Source organism: Salminus brasiliensis, chromosome 15 (genome assembly GCF_030463535.1).
Source record: "Salminus brasiliensis chromosome 15, fSalBra1.hap2, whole genome shotgun sequence".
Taxonomy (NCBI): Eukaryota; Metazoa; Chordata; class Actinopteri; order Characiformes; family Bryconidae; genus Salminus; species Salminus brasiliensis.
This window is the reverse complement of record NC_132892.1, coordinates 4,174,585-4,195,924: the sequence shown is the minus strand read 5'-3', so window position 1 is coordinate 4,195,924 and position 21,340 is coordinate 4,174,585. Positions and strand designations below refer to the sequence as shown.

Sequence of the window (21,340 nt, the reverse complement as noted above, 5' to 3'; positions counted from 1 at the left end):
CGAGTCATTTTGCAGTTGGGGTGTTCGGCTGTGCCGCACACTTGCCGTCCTGCTGCATGCTTAAAAACACGGGTGGACAAGAACACACCCGTGCCTCTGGGTTGTTGGACTGCGACCGTTGACGTTTCACAAGTCCAGACAAGAACGTAACGGTCACAGTGGAAGGGCACATGCAGGACACTGTAGAGCCAAGTAATCCCTGAAGAGGGTCCTGTTTTCAGAGTGACCACCCTTAGACCACACAAAACTGAGACACGTGGTGGCGGCGGCTTCACCGGTGGGTTCGGCTAGTGTTGGAAGTCATGGTGACTCCAGGTTACGATCACAGGTCACCACCACCACCACTAACAAGCTTCTCCACCATGACATTTCACCAGCATCCACTGAACTCCCTTTTAATCATCATTGGCAACAGCACTGTTGTGCAGAAACCTTGCATCTCCATAAAAAAAAAAAAACAACACAATGTGAATCTGGTAGTAGTTATTAACTGTTATTAACATTGCATGACCAATAGAAACGCTGCAAGCTCAAGTTTTTCTACATGGTTACGCCCACATTCAAAGCACTCATGTTGCAGGTTGGGTTCCTCTACACTACATGTCCGAAAGTATGTGGACACCCCTTATGAGGAATGCATTCAGCTACTTTTAAGTAGCTGTGGAGAGGGGTACTGCCAGTAGACTAGGACTCTCTGGAAGACTGACACAAACCTAATGGCTGCCTAATGCCAGGCGTGGGCTAGAGGGGTATAACGCCCCCCAGTGTTGAGCTGAGGAGCAGTGGAGGAACTGTTCACCCAAACAAAAGCAGGAGCGACTCTTTTCTAGTATTCTCGTGGTGTAGCATCACAGGACTAGGATGAGCATAAGGTGGGCTGGCGGCACGTGGGGGGAGGGGAGGGGGGTCCGAAGAAGAGGAGGAGGAGGAGGAGGATGAGGAAGAAGAGGTAGTTAAAAGCTTGATTTCTTTAATGCAAGAATCATTATTGTACATTAACAATTCAATGGTCTCTGCACAGCTCTTTTTTACAATATGTACCACAAGTCTATGTCAGCACCTACAGTTATTTACATTACATAATGTTACACTGGAGACAAAGGTGCTGGGGGGGGGGAGGGAGGCTAGGAAAGGGAGAGAAAGAGAGAGAGAGAGAGAGAGAGGGATGATAGAATGAACGCATAGAGAGGATGACTGAATTTCATAAGAGAGAGAGAGAGAAGAAGAGTAAGTGATTCAAGGTCGTGCTCAGTAGAGTTAAGTACAGCTATCGGAGCACTTGTGCCTGCTACTCGAGCAGCAAAACGAGATGGCAGAAACAAAAATACAAATAAAATAACATCGTAAATAATACTTTAAAATTGAAAAAGAAAACAAAAAAAAAAAGCCTTTGTCGCTCTTTAAGCCGCAGTGTGGTAGCTGAGAGCTGGGGCAGTGACAGGCGCTGTTGGAAGAGGCAGGAACCACACGCACACGCACACGCGCCGTACACAAAGTCTCACGCACGGAAAGACACGGCTAGACACGCCTGCACATGCACACGCCCTCCCATCAGCACTGAGCGACACCCCGCCCTTAGATCTGCACATGCAAACGCCGCTCCTTCTCCCGCACTCCGATTAATCAATCAATCAAAGAAAGTGTCAGTGCTGCCTTAATGGCCGCGGCCGTACGGACTCGGGACGTTCCACCGCGCATAAACGGAGGGTACACGCCGGTGTGCGTGCTTGTGTGTGTGTGTGTGTGTGTGTGTGTGTGTGAGCGAGCGCATGTTGTGTAGTTTATGTAGACGTAAAATCATATGGAAGGGCACTTCGGCCTCTGCGCTGAGCTCCGCCTCCCGTCGTGACCTCACTGGGCTCTTTAGGCCAATCGTAGGCCGTTTATTTTAATAAGTCGGCCAGAGTAAAGATGGGAGGATGACTTGAGGAGTGGCTTGTTTTCGCTTTTATTTCTTTTCTTTTTTTAATCCCGTTACTTTACTTTAACTTTGTTTTCTCTTTTTTTCATTTTTTTTTTTTCCTCTCGCTTTTTTCACCCTCCCCCTTCTCGCGAGAGCTCAGATCATCCTATTGCGCTTGTGGGTGGGTGAGTCTGTGATGACGTCGTTGCACTGGGCGGAGCTGCGCTTCCGAGTGCCATTGTCCAGGTGGAGCGCCATCTCCTCGGCGATGAAGGTGTTGAGGTCGACGTCGTGAAGGCCGTTCCTGCGGCGCCCGGGGGCCGAGCTGGCGCTCAGGTGCGTGGGCGAGCCGGGGGCTCCGGAGCGCATACTGATGCTTGCCATGGCACCGCTTAGGCCTGGAAACAAAGGCATGCAGAAACAGGAGGTTATGAACTGACGTGAGGAAACTGAAAAGAAGCTGTCAGATGTGTCCCCCAGGGGGGGAGGGGGGGGGACAATTAGCGAAAATACCCTCTGCACTGATGCCCTATGTTCTTAAGGAAGCGCAACATAATGTAGGGGGGAACGATCGAGCAACGTAATCTCTGGACATCTGGACAGGACCTTCTCCCCAAATCACTCCGCATGTGTCCAGGGAGGCGCGTGTCGGCCTTCACCCTCGGGAGCTTTGCATGTGATGGGGAGAATTTGTATTGGTTGGGTAACTGTCCATCCAAACTGGATCATAATCATAATACAATAATCATGGTGTAGATAGTTAATAATGGTGATATTAATAGTGTAGATAGTTAAGAGTCCATTTAGGTTTGAACATGGTCATTAAACAGGTAGCAGTGGTAGGAGGGTGTGCCGCTGGTCTGCTATGGGTGGTGGTAGGTGGGGAGCCTGCTGGTCAGACTGGTAGGTGGCAGCTGGTCTGACGTCCACTCTCTTAAATGAACTCTGGAGCGGTTGGTGGTGACCAGACCCCAAACCAACCCAAGTATGGGGTGTTCTCCAAGAGGTTGAGCTGAACGTTGAGCTCCCACAGCAGCCAGGTGTTAACCTGGTGTCCTGCCTGGATCATTAACAATACTACAGCTATGAACAGATGCCATCTCTGCTGTTGCTCCATGTTAAACTGCACAGGACCTTCTTTCTGTCCCAGACTTCAGGTTGAGTTAAGGGTATACCTGAACACTGACCGACTGGACATTTTTTCCATTACAGAGAGTCCAAGACGGTGTGGAAGTGGACGGTGTGAAGTGTGAGCTATTCGCATGTTTCTGATAATTCGCTTCTGTAACATTGTGATGCGCCACCCCATCGCCCACCCCTGCACCATCGTACGGTCTACGTGGTCAGAAAGCAGTTTGGGTAGCATGGCTCATACAGCAGCTGTGCCTCAACTCACCGTGCAGAGCGATGGCCTCCCTGAAAGGCTGCAGGTCTGTCTCCACGGACGAGCTTGTTTCTGAGGACGTGGGCCGGCTGGGCGACACCATGGCCAGTCTGGGCGGGGCCCTGGAGTTGCGCGGGGGTGGGGCCTTGCCACACAGGAAACTGATGAGGTCTTCTCGGCGGATGGTCCGCCTCCTCTTCTTTACCCAGGCCAGCACGTCCTTGTTCCGCCGCTGGTGGCCAATCTGAATGCCAAGCTCGTAGCTCCTCTGGTGGGCCTCCACGCTCTCTGCGGAAATGGGGATGGGGGGAGGGGGTTAAGTCATGGATGTTTTTTTAACATCTCTCATGTTCACAGACCAGTCAGTGCATCATATTTACTAAAATAATGGTATTTGAGGCATTTTAGGTAGGATGTCTCGATATGGTCACGGGACCTTGTAGGTTTGAAGAGTGCCACACGACCCTCAGCTGCTCCAGACAAACTTCTCATTTTTTTTAGAAAACTACCCCAGACAGAAGTGTGGTGATATTACCAGTACCAAAAACCAAAGCTAAAGTTAGCCTTTAATGCTAACTCTTCATTCTTCAGTATATTTCAACAGCAGAGTGCAACAGCTGCGTTATTTAAAGTGGAGCTGAAAGTTTAGTGTTAGCTCAGAGCCTCGCTGTAAACATGACACAGCAATAGCAGACAGCTTGTTTTGTAGCTAAAGGAGCTGGGAGCTGAATGGTCAGGCAGGACAATCAGACTGGACTGTAGGATATTAAACACTGTAGAGTTTTAAACAGTCGTTTAAAAAGTTGCTCCAAACAAAGCAGATCAGATTAGAAATGAGTCCGATTTCAGAAACTGCTACTAAAGGTTTACTGTTGTGGATTAGCACAGCGTACCTAAACTGTGGGCTGGATTATTTATTGAAACACAAAGTACTTGACTCGGATCGGACCAGGTCTGATGCCTTACGACAACCACCCAACTATTGAGCACCAAAGCTGACCAGACGGTCAACTCTCAGGCCTGCAGGAAGAGTAGGGGACAGCTTGTTCACAACCAATGCAAATTTCCAGTCACGCCCAATGGGAATCTGATCTTAACCAGTGAATCTGTGTTCATTAGCGGTCTTGAATTAACAAACATTTCAATTAAGCCAATTCTAACCCATGAATTAAACCATTTTAGTGCTTCTGACACCGTTTCCCCCTCCTCTGTGTGCCATAATGACAAAATAAGACATTGCTAGCCTCCACTGAAAGGAGCTGAAAGGATACACACCATTAACTGCGTATTGTGGCAATAGCCGTACTGCCATTAGACGTATAGCCTGAGGTAGACTTTTACTTCTCCTCCATACTGAAGACTGAACTTCAACACCAGCAAATGAAGGACTTTTCTTTTTAGAGACGCTAAAGTTGCTAAAATCTCTATTTATCCATCTCGAGGAGCTAAACTTTTGCATGCAGCGTTGAGGGCAACCCTGTTTCCGAACTCTCAATACAATCCAAGTTAACTGACAAGGACACATTTCTTCGTGGCCTCAGCAACCCCATACAGCCTTCATCAACAGGTGCTTTACAAAGAAGGACTTCTCTGTTATCTAGCCAGCGTAGGTCAAAAGCCCAGGTTGTCCTGCTTTGGGAAATCCCCTCCTGTCTGTAAACTCTTAAATCCAACACTGAAGCAAGGCCTTCCTTCCTACCTTCTACCCAATCAACCAGTCAACGAACACAAAATTAAGCTTCTGTGGACCGTTTCTGTGTGATGGTGCCCACTGAAGGACCAAAGACTGTCCTGCATCCCCATCCAGCTCAGAAACACCTGATATGGTGCCACAAAAACTATGAAAGCAATCACGACGCCAAGAACACCGCCAACCTACAATCCAGAAGCAGATCAGGCACTCCTGATAACGTCCTTGTAGACAACTTCCAGTTCCCAGATTGTTTTTCGGTCTGGCACAAGCACCCAAGTTCCCAAGCGTTCGTCCCAAAGTCGGGGTACGGCTTACAGCAGTGCCAAAGACGGCGCTATCCGCCTCTGGCTGCCAACTGATGCAGGAGTCGCCATTTCCCCATTTCCCATTGACCCAGAACAACGTTTTGGAATTTGAAAAATTCTTGAAAAATCAACCACGCATTCCCCAAACAGACCAAGTTTGAGAGCCAAGTGCAGATTCCATAGAATCGCATCAACCAACTGCAACACTGGCGTTTCCTCAGTAATGGCCATCATACCAAGAGTCACGGGGTTCAACAGTCTCAGGTCGGAGACTCAGTAGGAACGAGGGATAGGAAGCTTCAGGCTAGTTTACCATGTTTAACAACCAACTTCTCTAATAATGCTGCCATCAAGTCACGCCGGAAATGTCGTATTTACACGATGAAAACAGCGTAAATATTTACGTATGGGTGGAAACATTAAAACTTTTTTTCAATAAGCCTGACTTTCCAAATTTGGGACGTGTCAGAAATAAATTTAAAAAAAAAAATGCATAGGTCATTTAGCAGCAACACAAACACTGCAGTCTAATTCAATAGTTCACCCTCATCCACGCCGGTTTTGCAGTGTTTTTTTTTTTTTGTGTTGTTTCCGACCAAAGTCATAAGTACGAACTTCCGAGGTGGACCTGAAAGCAGCGTAACTCCCCAGTCTGACTTGGATGTTGCGGTACAGAAGTGCGCCAACTAATCGTAAATAGCATGTATACACAATAAACACACCACTACATTAAATGGCTTGGTGGCTGGAAGGGTCAGTGCAAACCTCTTCCTTTTCCTCCAGCGATCTCAACTGTCCACTAGTACATATTAATGATTACTGATAACTCTCCAAGGCTGGACAGTCAACTATATCGGTTATCGATTGCTAGGTACTGTAAACACAACAGTTCCCTGAAAATCTCTGAAAAGTCACGAGATCAGTATCCCTCCTGGTGATGCAGTTCTAGTGTTTACAACATTGGGTGTGGTTCCTTTTGGTGTAATTTCAAGTGAAAACAGAAGTGACCTTCTAGAGCTTTAGAGTCTTAGTGTAGTTTAAGAGTACCAGCCCTCAAAGCAAGGGTTCATTAGCTTAAATACCGCCCGACGCTCAACAGGCGACATAGGTTCTCGCCTGAAAACACTCATATAGGCTTATTCCTGGGTTTGAGAAACTGCCCGTTGGTGGGATAGCTGAGGCAGGGGGGACCGTGGCCGTGATAGAGCTATGTGACCACATCTGGGGAGGACCATGCTCTACAATTGTGGCATTTGGCCGGCGCTCAAATCTTCAGAGTGGTGGGAAAACGAACCGTAGTGGGTCACGGGGACGGCAGCCTTGTTACCCACCGGTAGGCGAATGTAGTGAGTGTCTTGCCCAAGGACGTACCCCACCAGGGAACAGCGCAACACCAAGCACACATCCTAAGCCTCCAAAAATCAAGCTCCTTCACGACACCACCTTTCCTTTGGGCCCTACATATGTACACACACCAACCAGCCACAGCTTTAACACCACCACTACATGATATTAGCCTCCAATAGCGGGTGGGCGGGTCACTTTTCAGAGTTTTTGAACACCTCAGCATCACCTCCGGACTGCCAACACAGTCCACCAACCAGAGCCGATCCAGCCAACAGCGGCCTGGGAGCCCCGATGAAGGACTAGAGGACGACCAGCATCTCCAAACTGTGCAGCAACAGACCAGAGAGCTTCTCTCTTTTGACCTTCATCTACAAGGTGGACCATCTAGTCCTAACAAGAGAGCACCAGCACAACATACACACCAACACACCCACCACCCACATAACACCAGCTCTACGGGACGGCCGTCAGTCCCGAGCATTGACCAGCAGGGTGGTGGTGGTGGGACTACCTGGACAATGAGTGTAGAAACAAGAAGATGATTACAACCCCTCAATCCCAGCTGTAGACCCTTCATCCACCTTCATCCACCACCCCTCATCCACCCAATGTAGAGGAAGAACAGTAGATCCCATCACGTCCAGGGACTTGAACTCACCTTTGTAGAGGTTGGTGACGGCAGTAGCAGCATTTTGAAAGGGAACCCACAGAGAAAGCCCCTGTTGCTGACAAACTCTATCTGTGGAGGGGAAAGAGAGGAGATGGTCATCATCATCATCATCACCACCATCATCACCACCATCATCACCATTTCCTGTCTGTGTGTTCATGAGCCTGACGTTTACAGACGTGCTTACTCAGCAGAATAGTCCCTACCACAGCAGAACTAAGAGAAAACTAAGAGTAAAGCTGGAGGATCCCTCAGGAGGTCTGAGGACCACAGTCTGGAGGCTCGTCGCTACGCCATTTTGTTGGGAGTCGTAGGGTCGGCTACTCTATCAGACAGACTGCACCACGAGAAGCCCTGCCTGTCAGATTAGCCGACCCAGCTTTATCTACCACCCATGGAGGATATTTAAGAGTACATATGCAGACCAGGGACCAGGGACCAGGAACGACCCTCCCCTACTCGAGTCCCTCAGCGAGTCGCGGGGCCCACCACCACCACCACCACCTCCTCCTCCACCACCTCCACCTCCTCGGCTAGCCCAGCCTGCTAATCCTGCCTTCGCCATTTTGTAACAGCGCTGTATTCACCGCCTTCCTCGCCCTTTCCCTTGGTTTCTAACAACACTCCCGGTCCCTAAACGCCTCTGTCTAACCCCCAGCCCCCGTGTGGAGAGCCCGGGCTGACCGCGGAGAAGCGCCCGGCCAGCAGAGCTGCTCCTGGGGTTGTTTTCAGCAGGGGGAACTCCTCCCTGGACTTCGCCATTTTGTTCCCCCAAACGACAGCGAGCTAGTTAGCTAGCGAGCTATCAACATCCCGAACCGGCTTCGTGGGCTCGGTCCCGGTCCCGGTCCGTTCGTTTAGCCTAGCCGGCCGTCTCGAAAAGCCTCTACCACCCAAAGCAAGCCGTTAGACTCCGGCTTCCCTCGGAAATATCGTTAGCCAGTTAGCCAGCTAGCTAACGAGACGGCCGTCGGCTAGCGACCTTCACTCCTCGTAAACACGGGAAGCGCGAGCCCGTTACCGTGGTTCCGCCCGGCTCGCACGACGAGACTCGAGCGCGGCGGATTATTAACGAACCGAGTCACGATAGTAACGTAGCTAATATCTATCTATCGATCGATCCATCGATCAGTCAGTCGATCAGTCCGACGGGTTAGCCGCTGCCCTTTGTTCGCCGTATCAGCTATGCTAAGCTATGCTATGCTAAGCTATGCTAAGCTAAGCTAACGGGGGCGCTGGGCTCCCTGCAGCCGCCGCCGTGGCTCTCCGGTGCGGACCTTTATAGAGCTGCGCGACCGCCGTGGCGGAGTTCTGGAAGAGGTGCCAGAGTTTCTGCTGGCTCTGCTCGACGTCCTCCTCGCTCGGCTCGTCCTGCTCGGCCTCGGCCAGGCACTGCCGCTCCCATTTGGAGAACCAGTGCTCGGGTCCGTGCTCCTGGATCTCCGCTTCGCTCTCCTCCTTCTTCTTCTCCTCCATCGCTGTCGACGACGACGACGACGACGGCGCGCGCACCGGCTTTCTACTGGGGGTTGTCGGTCGTCTGCTCGCGATCTTAGCTACCGTCGTTGTTTTAAAGGCGACCGTTGCGCCGCGGCCTCATCCGACAGCTGTTTGGAGACCTAGGCTTCGACTGCCATCGTCCGGCCGTCTGTCTGTCTGTCTGTGGGGGAGGCAGTCGGTCAGTCGGTCGGTACGGCCGTCCGTCCGTCCGTCCGTCCGTCGTCTTCTCCTCTCCACCGGCTCACAAACAACACTGGAGGAGGGAGGAGGGAGGAGGGAGGGGGCGGGGCGTCGCTGCGCCGAAGCGAAAACAACACGGGATGAGGCCCCGCCCACACGTCGCTATAATTGGCTATGCTCGCATTCGGGCGTGGTTTGCTGCCAGGCCGCCTCTTCCTGATTGGACGGCGCTTCCCAGTGCACCATTCCGTCATAGAAAAACAATGTTGGCCACGCCCATTCTTGTGCACTTTTTCTTAAAAAGCCCCAAACTTTATTTATTGATACGATAATCGCCACGTTTATTATTATTATTATTATTATTATTATTTTATAGTTTTAAAAATTACGCAGATTTAAAACGAACAATTTAGCTAAAACGACTGGAAATACGAGCTTTGTGCAAAAAAAAAAAAAAAAAAAAAGGCTTTGTTAGGAGTCACTGTTGCGATACATCCAATGGCCTGCAGAGGGTGGTGTTCAGCTGGCTGTAAAAAAACAAGAGGCCCAACACAGCTGAACATGCTTACAGAGGGGGAGGCCACCACGTTTTCAGAATTTCTACACTGCCATGTAAACAAAGTCATTCAGAGTGGGTTTGCTGTGAAATGGGGGTGAAGTGCAGGTGGCCCAAGTTCAGCTGGACCGCCCTCACTTTCGAGCTGGCGTTATTTGCCTAACTGCTTTCTGAAATACCCCTCAGGGGTCAGCCACTTTATTTGCTATACAAAACGAACAGTCAAGCGACACATGCTTTTTTGTGGGCTGAAAACATTGCGATCGGCCCTCGATTTCTATCTTTTTGACATTATATTATGTTAACATCTCATATTCTGTATCCTGTTAATGGACTTCTCACTTAAATAGCATGTGGTGATGATAGATGATGAAAAGACTTCGTCTACAGGCCTGAATCTGAGCCGAAATAGCTCAGTTGGGAGAGCGTTAGATTGAAGATCTAAAGGTCCCTGGTTCGATCCCTGGTTTTGCGGGATGTTCTCGTTCATAGGGGCAGTGGTGGCTCAGTGGTTAGAGAGCCGGGCTATTGATAACAGGGTTGTGGGCTTGATTGCCACTGTTGGGCCCTTTACTGTTCCCCGGTCACTGGAGTTGGCTGCCCACCGCTCTGGGTGTGTGTGTACTCACTGCCCCTAGTTCACTAGTGTGTGTTTGTTCACTACCACAGATGGGTTAAATGCAGAGGACACATTTCGCTGTACATAATACAGTGACAAATACATGCACCTTTACCTTCAGAAACGTGGCACCAAAACTCACACTTCACATTTTTTAACAACATAAAACAAAAAAAAAACATGATCCTAGGCCCTAAGGAACCTAAGGAAATGGGTAAAAGGGATCAAAGCAAGCTGTATTTCCTGCACATTGACTGAAATGGCTCGGCATACATTATGTAAATATCCTGCCAAAGGCATCTGATAAGTAAGCATTTAGCGGGTGATCTACAAAGACTGACGGCTGAGAGCTTGACTGGTGAGTTATTTGCTTGTTTGTTTGTTTCTTAAGACGTTCTTCAAAATGAAATTAAGAACACAAGGAAGAACCACTAAGAAGAACCAAGACTCAAAATGAAGAACGTCTTAAGAACACAAGGAAGAACCACTAAGAAGAACCAAGACTCAAAATGAAGAACGTCTTAAGAACACGAGGAAGAACCACTGAGAAGAACCAAGACTCAAAATGAAGAATGTCTTAAGAACACAAGGAAGAACCACTAAGAAGAACCAAGACTCAAAATGAAGAACGTCTTAAGAACACAAGGAAGAACCACTAAGAAGAACCAAGACTTAAAATGAAGAACGTCTTAAGAACACGAGGAAGAACCACTAAGAAGAACCAAGACTTAAAATGAAGAACGTCTTAAGAACATGAGGAAGAACCACTAAGAAGAGCCAAGACTCAAAAAGAATTTCCTAAAAACTGAATGGAATCCAAAGTCAAAATGAAGAACTCTATATGACTCTATATGATCTTAAGGAAGAACCACAGACACAAAAAAGACCCAAAAGGAGAACCCCCCTCAAGAACATGAGGAAGAACCACTGAGAAGAACCAAGACTCCCAATGAAAACTTTTCTAAGAGCATCAGGAAGAACAGGAGGAACTGAAGAGCTCTCTAGGATCATGAAGAAGAACCACCTGGAGGTTCACAGACTTATAGAAGACTTACTGAGAAGAACCAGTCACTGAAAGGAGAAGTCCTCTTGGACTATGGTGACGTAACTCTGACAGGAAAAGGATTCAAAAGAAATAACCACTGAGGAGGAACCAGAAGGAGCATGAGGAAGAACCATGGAGAGATACCAAGACTCAAAAGACGATCCCATCGTTCTTAGAGCTGCACAGTTATAATATAAGCATGATGCCTCAAGCTATTCCAGATATGACGCAGACGTTCCAGTCCAAGGCAAAGCTCAAAAGCCATCAAGTGAGATCTATCAGAGAGGAAGGGGAAATGGCCAAGCGGTTCTGTCAGTAGACCGCCACAGAACCTGAATGGTCTTTTTGCCCACCAGTAGAGGGAGCTGAAACTCCAGCTTCTCCAGCTTCTCCAACCAGCTGGGTATGCTCGGGGACCCTTAACATCCTAACATCTTCACTGGACTTCTTCCCAGCCAACATGCTCATGGTTGGAACGTGGGTTAGGTGGGTTCCAGGTGGGCATGGGCTCCGAGTAGGTCTGCACATGCCTTTCTACTGGGACCCAGTTGGGCTTCCCAAATGGTCCCCATTGTTACAACCCACCTCAATCTCACATGGATCCCATCTAGGCCCCCTATGCAGCGTACAACTCAGATGAGGCCCTTGTTTAACACCTCCTGGTGCCATCACTGACCCTGGTGGACATCCATATGCCATACCAGAGGTTCCCAACCCTGGTCGTGGAGGACCACCTGCCCAGCACATTCTAGTACGGAAAGGCTACAGGGACTTCTGCGCAAACTGCTGGGGTTATAGACATTTTAAATGATTGGCTGTTTAATGGGTTAAGCTGGACCCCTTTTGGGTGGTGGACCCACTCTTAACCCAACAGCACTGCTACAGCTGACACACTTGTACCAAGACCACACAGTCTACCAATGAACACCCTACCCACCAAGTCTCAGTCTGCTGGCTGTCCTGGGAATGGCCCAACAGCCCCCAGAATAACATCTGGGCAACAGCATCCCTGTATCTGGTCATAAACTGAGCAAACGATGAATGCAGCTGTCGGGTTTTGCTTGACGATATAATGGACGAGTTAATGGGTCTATAAAGGACCTATTAGAAGCGTGGAGCCCATAAAGTGGTTAGTGGGGATAAGTGCAAGTCATGGGTTGCAGATCTCTGGAGAGATAGAAGAATGCTGGGGTGGTCTCCTAACCAGTGGTGGAAGCTGACAGTGTATAGGCCTACCTGTAGAGGCCTACCTCTAAGGTCTCTAAAGGCTCTAAAGTCCTTTGCATCCAAAAGCCTTTCCGGTAATCCCACAAAGCAGTTCTTCTGGACAGCTTTCTCAACCCGACCTCTGCCAAACAGCTATCCGAGAACATGCTGGATCTACTTAAAGCCATCTCCGGCTCTGAGGGCATCGGTTTACGTTAATGTTCAGAGTACTCGGCAGCTGCTTGGAGGAGCCCATAGCTGCTGATTGTTTGAGGAGTCCGAAAGCTTTAAAGGTTTGCAGCATCCGGCCTTTCCTAACAAGCTAATGAAGGTCTAGGACCTTGGTGGAAGTTACTTAAGAGCTCAAATGCATGGTGTTCTGTTTTCCCCTCTATAATGGAAGGAAACCTGTATCTCAGGGTTTTTCAAATCCAGTCCTGGAGGGCCAGCGTCCGGCACGTAAACCAACTACACCTGGGAATTCACAGACAGTTTGATCCAGGTATGTTTAGGTGTGGAGATTAGCAAACAGTGCTGGAGACTGGCCCTCCAGGCCTGGATTTGAAGAACACTGCTGTAGATCATGTACTGTACATGCAGGCCGAGCTTGTCCTGGCTTCTTGATATATGTCCACTAGGGGTCCCCCACTGGTCCAAGAGTGTTGTCTTTGATTGCAGCCTCTGATTTCGTACATTTTAGCCCCATGATTTGCCATCATGATCATCAGTCTGGCCTAGCGGGCCTACAGTGCAACGTGACTGCCAATGTCTCGAACCTAATTGCTGCTACGCCTGCATTACAAAGTTCAGGCCTTATCAACGCAGGGCCCTCTGCAAATTATTTCTGTGGTATGAAGCGGCAGGTGATGTAGCATCACATCCACCCACATAAACACACACACACTTTCAGCAGGACTTTGATTACCCAGTTCACCCAGCGGTCATGGGTTTTGCTTGCATAAAGGCAGGAGAAAGGGGGCGGCATCAAAGCCAAAGCTTTTCTCGGATTCCCCCTATATCCCCGGCTCCTTCCACCCAACGCCATGGACGTGTGCATGATGGAGCCCGTAGGCCGTGAGAAGGCTGGGAGGGTGACCGTGAACCTGCCAGGGCCGGCGCTAACTTTTCAGAACATCTGCTATGTGGTGCAGGAGAGCCGGGGTCCCTGCCGCAAGAAAGCACCTGAGAGGGACATCCTGAAAAACGTCAGGTCAGTGAAAGTGGCGGCGTGGTTAGTTTTTTACAGGAGAAGGAAAAAAAGCGTCTGGACTTTCAATGGAAGTCAATGGAAAAGGACTGAACTCCAGGTCATCTTGGAGCATTTCTATTGGTCCGTTCATCATGAAATTCGGACACAATGTTAAGAACAAATGCTAGATTCATATTATGACAAAAAGTCAAAAATGTTTGAGATTAGTGAACACGCTAAAGTGGGTAATGGGGAATAAGATTTAGCGTAGCTTTTTGTCTGTTTAGCCTTAGCATGCTATAATTTTCTTGCAAATGTTATAAATGAACACTGTTAGCAACATTGTTACTTTTTGACTGATGGCTAATGCATTTAACCATTAACCACTCACAACCTTGTTTGAATGTAATGCTCATTCTTTCATATTCTGGAATATTAATATACTTAATTAATCATATTAATAAGCTCTTTAATGTTCTGCAAGGTCGGACCAGCTATAGCTACACCAGACAGGGCGGAGCAAGACTTAGCATAGCGCTGGTAGCAGTGTCAGCTAATCGTGTGCTATCCATGAGATTTGTTTGAGAATCAGAAGGTCGCTGGTTCGAATCCCGGTCATGCTGCTAGGCATCGGCAGCTGAGGCCCAGAGAGAGCGCAATTGGCCTCGCTCTCCCCAGGGTGGGTAGATGGCGCTCTCAAACTCACGCGGCGGGGAGTATGTACGGGTTGGGTTCTTGGTGGTCAAAATTGGGGAGAAAACAGGGGAAAATGTAAAAAAAATTTATGAAAAAAATATATAAATACGTGTTATATGTGTGTTAAATAATGTATATGTGTAAATATAAAATGTAAACTTGCATATTTAATAGTATTGAGAATAATGTATATAAGCAGACAGAATCTTGTTATATGGTTATATATATACATATATATATATATATATATATATATATATATATATATGTATATATGTGTGTGTGTGTGTCCATCTTGATGGCCGTAAATATATGCAAATGTTATACATGTAAATATTAAACTATATTTAATATGATAAATATATATATGTGTGTGTGTATATATTTAATATATAATATTTAATATTTAAAAAATCTCCAAAATGGTGACTTTCAGGAGATTTAAAAAATCGTCTGAAAAGAAAATACAGCATTTCTATTGGTCCATTCATCCAGAATTATTCACACAGTGTACAGAAGAAGCTACAGGGTTCAAACCATGGAGAAAACTAAAAATGGACATAAATGGAAATATTTGTTTTTCACAGGACAGTAGCAATATTTAATAATAATGAGAATAACATATATAAGCAGACAGGATTTTTGTATAACTGTTTGATTTAGTAAAGGTATACCTATGGTAAAGGTATGTTAATATATATATTATTTAAACATCCAGCATATACAGTATATGGACATATACACTGTATAATACCTTATGAAAATGACTCCTGTAAATATCATATAATATTTATAATATAAGCACATATGCAAATTCTCATATTCTCATATTTTATTATTAATGACCTCAATGTCTCTCAGTTCTTGTCTTAAGTGGAGCACAGTGCTCGTGTTCATTAAGCTGTGGGTTTGGTTGTTTCAGTGGCATCATGAAGACAGGACTCAACGCGATCATGGGGGCTACAGGAAGCGGCAAAACATCGTAAGTACCCGTGAAAAAATGCCCCCAAACACCCAAAAGCATAAATAAAGTTATGTTTTACAGACAACTTGCAGAATATTTTATGGCGCTTTCAGGCCGTCCCCTTGTAACCGTGGGCAAGGTCCACCTCACCCCACTTATCACCAGCCAGTACGGTCTCTGATACCACGAGAATGTACCATACCGAGCGGTCACTGGTCTGTTCACACTGTTTACATAACAAATGCACCATAACCGTTACGGTGGCGGTGGTGGTGGTGGGAAACAAGGGAACCAGGGGTCACCATTTTACTAGTGAAGCTATCACCCCCACGTGTTTACAGGGGCCTCTCCAACCGACGTTTATCACCATTATCTGTGTAGATTTAGTTTGATAGGGACACTGTAATAGACCCAATACAGAGGATTAGCCTGGAGCATCCTTACAAAATAAAGACATACAGTGTTTAGGATCAGACAACCACTAGGCCTCCACTACAAATATGAAAAATACAGTAGCTAGCTAATGGTAAATGTCGAAGTAAACAAAAGAAATAATGTGATGCTAGCAAAAGTTATGATATTCAGGAGTGGTGTTTAGTCAATTAGCATTGTAGCTATTTATTTTAGTAATCGTTACTATTCGTTCCACTTACTGGTCCTTGTTTCGTGCCAATTGGCAAATCAGCGAGATGTTCAAGCCAGAATTTCGTTGAAATACAATTTTCAGTCATTTTAAACTCCTCCCCCAGTTACCATAGCAATGCTCCTAAACCACTATAATTCCCAGAATACCTTAACAATACAATACAAATGCAACGACAAGGTTTCCGGGTGGTATACAGGCTTGTGAAATTACCGTATTTATCATAATATCCGCCCTAATACACTTTTCCTATTGCACACCAATGTCTTAGCCCTCAGATTGCACATTCGTAAACAATTTGTGTTAAGAACCTTGCGTAGTCATATCAGAACATTATGACCACCTACCTAATAGTGGGAATGACCATCCTTGGCTAGCGAATATATAAGCGAGCACACCAGTCAGTTGTAGCAGAGTGCAAAATGATCGCCATGGGCAAAGGGCGCGACCTGACTGACGTTCAAAAAAGGGCATGATAGCAGGGTACCAGTGAAGGATGGTAGCGCTTTCGGAAACCCAAGAGGTCACCATAATATTCTGATATGACTGTGTGTATACATACGTACTTAAAAACACTTAGTAAACCCCTGTTTGTATGTGCATGGAGGCTGTTGGACGTGATTGCCGGAAGGAAGGATCCCCGTGGTCTGCGAGCAGGTCAGGTTTTGGTTGATAACAAAGTTGTGACCCCTGAACTGCGTCTTATGTCGGCATATGTTGTTCAGGTGAGTCAGTGAAACTTATTTTGGTGGCCTATTCATATTATAAACAAGTAAATATCAGTTTAACGGAATATAAATATATAGTATAAGTGTTGTTTATCTGTCTTAGTGTCTTAGTGCATGTCTGTCTCTGTCAGCTAGCTGTGAAACCCCCACGTTTAAAGATACAGCTGAAAAGCATGTCTATTCAAAATAAAAGTGGCCCAGAAATACACCCTTGGGGTATACCCTAGTCAATAGTGGACTTTGGAGAACATGTTACCTGCTTTACTGTTTTCCTGTACACACTCTGATCAGACCTCCATAGTTTTTGCAAGTGGTTCTCAGGCATCACCCTTTCCTCTCTGTTGCTCGATCAGGATGACATTCTGATGGGCACCCTGACCGTCCGAGAGAACCTCTTGTTCTCGGCGAACCTGCGCTTGCCGCGGCAGAATTACTCCAGCGACGACAAAGAAAAGAAAGTGACGAACATCATCCAGGAACTTGGGCTGGAGGACTGTGCTCACACCAAGGTAGTAGCCCAGATGACCGTCGCTGTCCGAAGATGTTCCTTCTGTTGTCCAACTCAGATTTCATGATTTTAGTGCACCCATCTGTCTCCATTTCTGGCCATCAGATAGGTACGGAGTTTCTGAGAGGCGTGTCCGGTGGAGAGAGGAAGCGCTGCAGCATAGGCATGGAGCTCATCACATCCCCATCCCTCCTCTTTCTGGACGAGCCAACGACAGGGCTCGACTCCAACACGGCCAACAGCATCATGGGCCTTCTGCACAGGTGCACACCCCAAAGCACCACACCAGGTCACCACAATGTCTGAGTGTGGGCAGAACATCTGAGGCTGAGGCTTTCCACTAGACTTTGCCAATGGTGGATCTGTAGTTCTGGCACCATCACTTCTGAAGAACACCTTTCCACGGATCCACAGCAAACGTCATACCCTTCATACCCCTCTAGCCAACGCTTAGCATTGGGCCTGATGACCTTAGACCAGGGGTGGGCAATTCCAGTCCTGGAGGGCCGGTTTCCTGCTCAAGCACAGTGCATTTAACTCACCTGTTAATTGTCAGGTCTAGTAAGTCTGTAGTAAGAGCAGGGAAATTAGCTAGCTAGCTTCGCTGGACTCCGGCCCCCGTTGCCCACCCCTGCCTCAGACTCACGTAAGGCCACTCCAGAGTATCGTATTCTATGATTAATGCTTTCCCCGCCCTCTCGTTCTCTCCCAGGTTGTCTCGTACTGGTAAGACCATCATTTTCTCCATTCATCAGCCACGCTACTCCATCTTCAGACTGTTTGACCACCTGACTCTGCTGCATAAAGGAGAGATGGTCTACGCCGGCCCGGCCACCGAGGCACTCCAGTACTTTCATGGCCTGGGTAAAACACACTTGTATATTTCCTTAACACACAGGTAGAACAGCCAGTGCTAATTATGGGAAAACTGACTGAGCGTGTGATGGTGTTGCTGTTGATTAGGCTACGAGTGTGAGGCGTTCAACAACCCAGCGGATTTCTTCCTGGACATCACGAACGGAGAGACCTCTTCTTCAGTGCTGACCGGTAAAACATCACACATTATGGCACAGCCATCTAAGTATCAAGCATATCATCTGTGTATATTGCTAGTTCGGTCCTCGGCGATGCCACAGCCATCCGTTTCTGGGACTCCTGCAGAGCATAACTGAACTGGCCTAGGGTAGGATGTGTTGGTGCTAGTTGGTCAGTAGGTCCACCTCATGCCGCTCATCGGCCACCATGAACTGTTTCAGCAGTTCGGGCTATGGTAGTGCACCGGTGTGATGGGACCAGATGGGCTAGCCTTCGCTCCCCACCCACATCAGTGAGCATTGGGCCTATTCACCAGTAGGCACAGCCCACTGGGTACAGCATACTGGGAACCCCCCACAAAACCTGCCTGATGTTTTGGAGGAGGTGTTCTGACCCAGTCGTCAAGCCATCACAGTTTGGCCCTCGTCAAAGGGGCTCAGACTCGTACGCTTGCCCGTGTTGTCCTGCTCACTTGCTGTGCAGCCTAACGTATCCCATTGTAACCAGACCGTCAATGTCTTTCCTGCAGAGAAATCTCTGGCCGAGCTCTACAGAGACTCTCAGTATTTCGCTGACGTGACCGAAGAGTTGGCGCACATTAGCCCGGCCGATTCCTCAGCCTCAGCAAAGGGAGCATCGCCGTCCTATTCCACATCTTTCTTCTACCAGGTACAGGCAGCGTGTGCAATGATTAACCAGTTATGCATGTAGCTGCTGCTGCTGACCTGGTGTTGAACTGCAGTTATCAAACACAGAGCAGCAGCTAAAGTCAACCTGAGGTGAAACTCAGATACAGCAGACCCTAAATTAATTATCTGTTGTCTGTGTGTGTGTGTGTGTGTGTGTTCAGCTGAAGATAGTGTGTTGGAGGACGCTGTTGAACTTGGCGAGGAATCCCCAGACGTCCTATGCTCAGATAGTGCTGAACATATTCTTCGCGGTGCTGGTGGGGCTTATCTACTTCCAAATGTCCCACATCATACCTGAAGCCATGCAGAACAGGTACCCACCCGTCTAGTCTTCCAGGTGATTTACGTCACTGCAGCTGCTCACAGGAGCCACATAGCATAGCATAGCACCGTAAGGAGAACTTGCATCCCTGATTATGACCGGGTCTTACCAGGTAACGCTGCTGTCCCCTCTGTGTCCTCTCAGGACAGTGTGCAGTTAGCAATCTGAAGAGCATGTAGCATCCCTGAGTTTTGAGTCCTCACATTTGGTAATCAGCTGAGGAAGTCCAGTTTGTTTTCAAGGGAGCAGACGCTTTTAGCCTAGCACGGATACCTGCTAGCTTCCCCAGCTTCAGGTTCCCCCTTTTTAAGGAGGAACTTTCATGTGCCGAAGTCTACATAACAACGTCTTTTCATGGGCTAGTTCAAGTCTGGCCCAAAACTGATCTCTCCCTGGGTCAGGGTTAAGGTTAGGACTGGACATGGTTGGATGTAGTTAGAATTGCATTGAGCCGACATCCACCATCAGCAGCTGGAGCCTGATAGAGCACAATTGGCCTTACTTTCTCCAGGTGGGTAGATGGCGCTCTCTCTGTCTCTCCGCATCACTTTAGCAGGGTGATGCTGGCCGGCACAGGCGTCTGCTGGTCGATGCATCAGAGCTGGGTACCTGGCGCTTTCCTCCTAGCGCGTTGGTTGCCTGGTGACGTTGCATCGGCAGCAGTTGGAAAAGAGGCGGTGGCTGGTCAGTGTTCACCTACACAGTGTCAGAAGCATCACATGTGGTTGGAGGAGAGTACTAATGAGTGGGTTAGGTAATTGGCTATGGACAATTGCTGCTTAACTATAGGTGCTTAACTTAAGGGCACTACGCAGTGAGCTCAGTCAGTCCTGGGATTTAAACCCACAACCTACTGGATGCTGATTCACGAACCTTAGACAACCGCCTCCAAAACAAACACTCCTCTAACACACTATCTACATCTCATGTGTGTGTTACTGCTTTTAGAAGCGGAGCGTTCTTCTTCCTCATCATCAACATGGTGTTCGCCAACCTGTCAGCGGTGGAGCTCTTCATCAACGAGAGGGCGCTGTTCGTGTGAGTGTGGCGTTTTCAGTAGTGAATGAATTTACAGTGTCTGAAATGTCCTCAAACAAGAGTACCCTGTATGTTTCACAGGCATGAGAACTCTGGAGGGTATTACCGGACCTCTGTGTATTTCCTGTCCAAAGTGTTTGTAGATCTGGTACCGAACCGCATCGTCCCAATATTAGTTTTCTCTGCCATCGCCTATTACATGATGGGTGAGTACATGTCCCTGTCTGTTTATCCCTGTGAGGGTTGTCACTGTCACGCACAAACCCTGTATCTCCACACAGCAAATGTCTGAATGTTGTAAAAACGTTCTGAACTTTTAATGGTAGTCAATGTAAAAAGATTCCAATAAGTCATTTAGGTCATTTTGGAGCATTTCTATTGGTCCGTTTATCATGAATTAGGACAAAATGAAGTAAAGATCAACTTCCAGAGTCACGTTATGCCAAAATGTAAAAAATGACATAAATGGATTGATTGTTTTTGAGTGAAGGCAATGATATACTTACGTACCACGCCAATGAGACCCTTTGTTTATTTCATTTCCAGTCAATACACATACACATAAAAAACAAACAAACAAACAAACAAAAAATATATACACTTATTTTTTTATTATTTCAATTAAACAATTTAAAAGAATAAATGTAACCCAATTTAAAAAGGCCAGGTACCCAATCCCCAATTCATGAACTTCCCCTATCACTCGCAGTCTAGCAATGCCCCAACACTAGGAGGGCAAAGATATTATGTACACATATATATATATATATATATATATATATATAAAATTTATGTAATTTAGTTTATGTATTTTAGAAATAATGCAGATATTTTTCAAGACATAATAATTTTGCTTATTTGTAGAACTATATATATAAAGTAAAAAAAAAACAATTTATATATATGTGTACACAAAATAAAACAAATCAAACAAAAAATATATCAAATATAATTTCTTTTTTTTCTAATTTCGAAGGCTAATTTAAGGGGCAGTGGTGGCTCAGCGGTTAAGAGCGCCGGGATATCGATAACAGGGTTGTGGGTTCGATTCCCGGGCTCGGCAAGCTGCCACTGTTGGGTCCTTGAGCAAGGCCCTTTACCCTCTCTGCTCCCCGGGCGC

General features: G+C 47.1%; 2 protein-coding genes across 2 annotated transcripts in view; one reads left to right on the top strand and one right to left on the bottom strand.

The window, feature by feature from the left end:
- Window positions 1-953: 953 nt before the first annotated feature.
- On the bottom strand, window positions 954-9,049 carry hapstr1b (HUWE1 associated protein modifying stress responses b). Its single transcript, XM_072657519.1, has 4 exons — window positions 8,580-9,049; window positions 7,291-7,371; window positions 3,300-3,575; window positions 954-2,301 (listed from the first exon to the last, which is right to left on the bottom strand). Exons 1-4 carry the CDS (start codon window positions 8,776-8,778, stop codon window positions 2,060-2,062), a joined length of 798 nt encoding a protein of 265 aa, XP_072513620.1. The 5' UTR covers window positions 8,779-9,049; the 3' UTR covers window positions 954-2,059.
- A 449-nt stretch (window positions 9,050-9,498) lies between these two features.
- abcg2b (ATP-binding cassette, sub-family G (WHITE), member 2b) overlaps window positions 9,499-21,340 on the top strand; it is an 18,032-nt gene continuing 6,190 nt past the window's right edge. Inside the window, exons 1-11 of the mRNA XM_072656752.1 lie at window positions 9,499-13,618; window positions 15,216-15,275; window positions 16,508-16,625; window positions 16,982-17,137; window positions 17,242-17,399; window positions 17,849-18,000; window positions 18,100-18,183; window positions 18,701-18,840; window positions 19,022-19,173; window positions 20,131-20,220; window positions 20,302-20,426. Coding sequence (XP_072512853.1) covers window positions 13,452-13,618; window positions 15,216-15,275; window positions 16,508-16,625; window positions 16,982-17,137; window positions 17,242-17,399; window positions 17,849-18,000; window positions 18,100-18,183; window positions 18,701-18,840; window positions 19,022-19,173; window positions 20,131-20,220; window positions 20,302-20,426 — 1,402 coding nt within the window. The 5' untranslated portion in view covers window positions 9,499-13,451. The remainder of the gene's footprint in view (window positions 13,619-15,215; window positions 15,276-16,507; window positions 16,626-16,981; window positions 17,138-17,241; window positions 17,400-17,848; window positions 18,001-18,099; window positions 18,184-18,700; window positions 18,841-19,021; window positions 19,174-20,130; window positions 20,221-20,301; window positions 20,427-21,340) is intronic.

Coding starts and splice junctions, on each gene's coding strand:
- hapstr1b (XM_072657519.1), bottom strand. CDS start 8,778: ATGGAGGAGAAGAAGAAGGAGGAGAGCGAAGCGGAGATCCAGGAGCAC. Junction 3,576..7,290: donor CGTCACCAACCTCTACAAAG/GTGAGTTCAAGT, acceptor CCATTTCCGCAG/AGAGCGTGGAGGCCCACCAG. Junction 2,302..3,299: donor GGAGGCCATCGCTCTGCACG/GTGAGTTGAGGC, acceptor CTTTGTTTCCAG/GCCTAAGCGGTGCCATGGCA.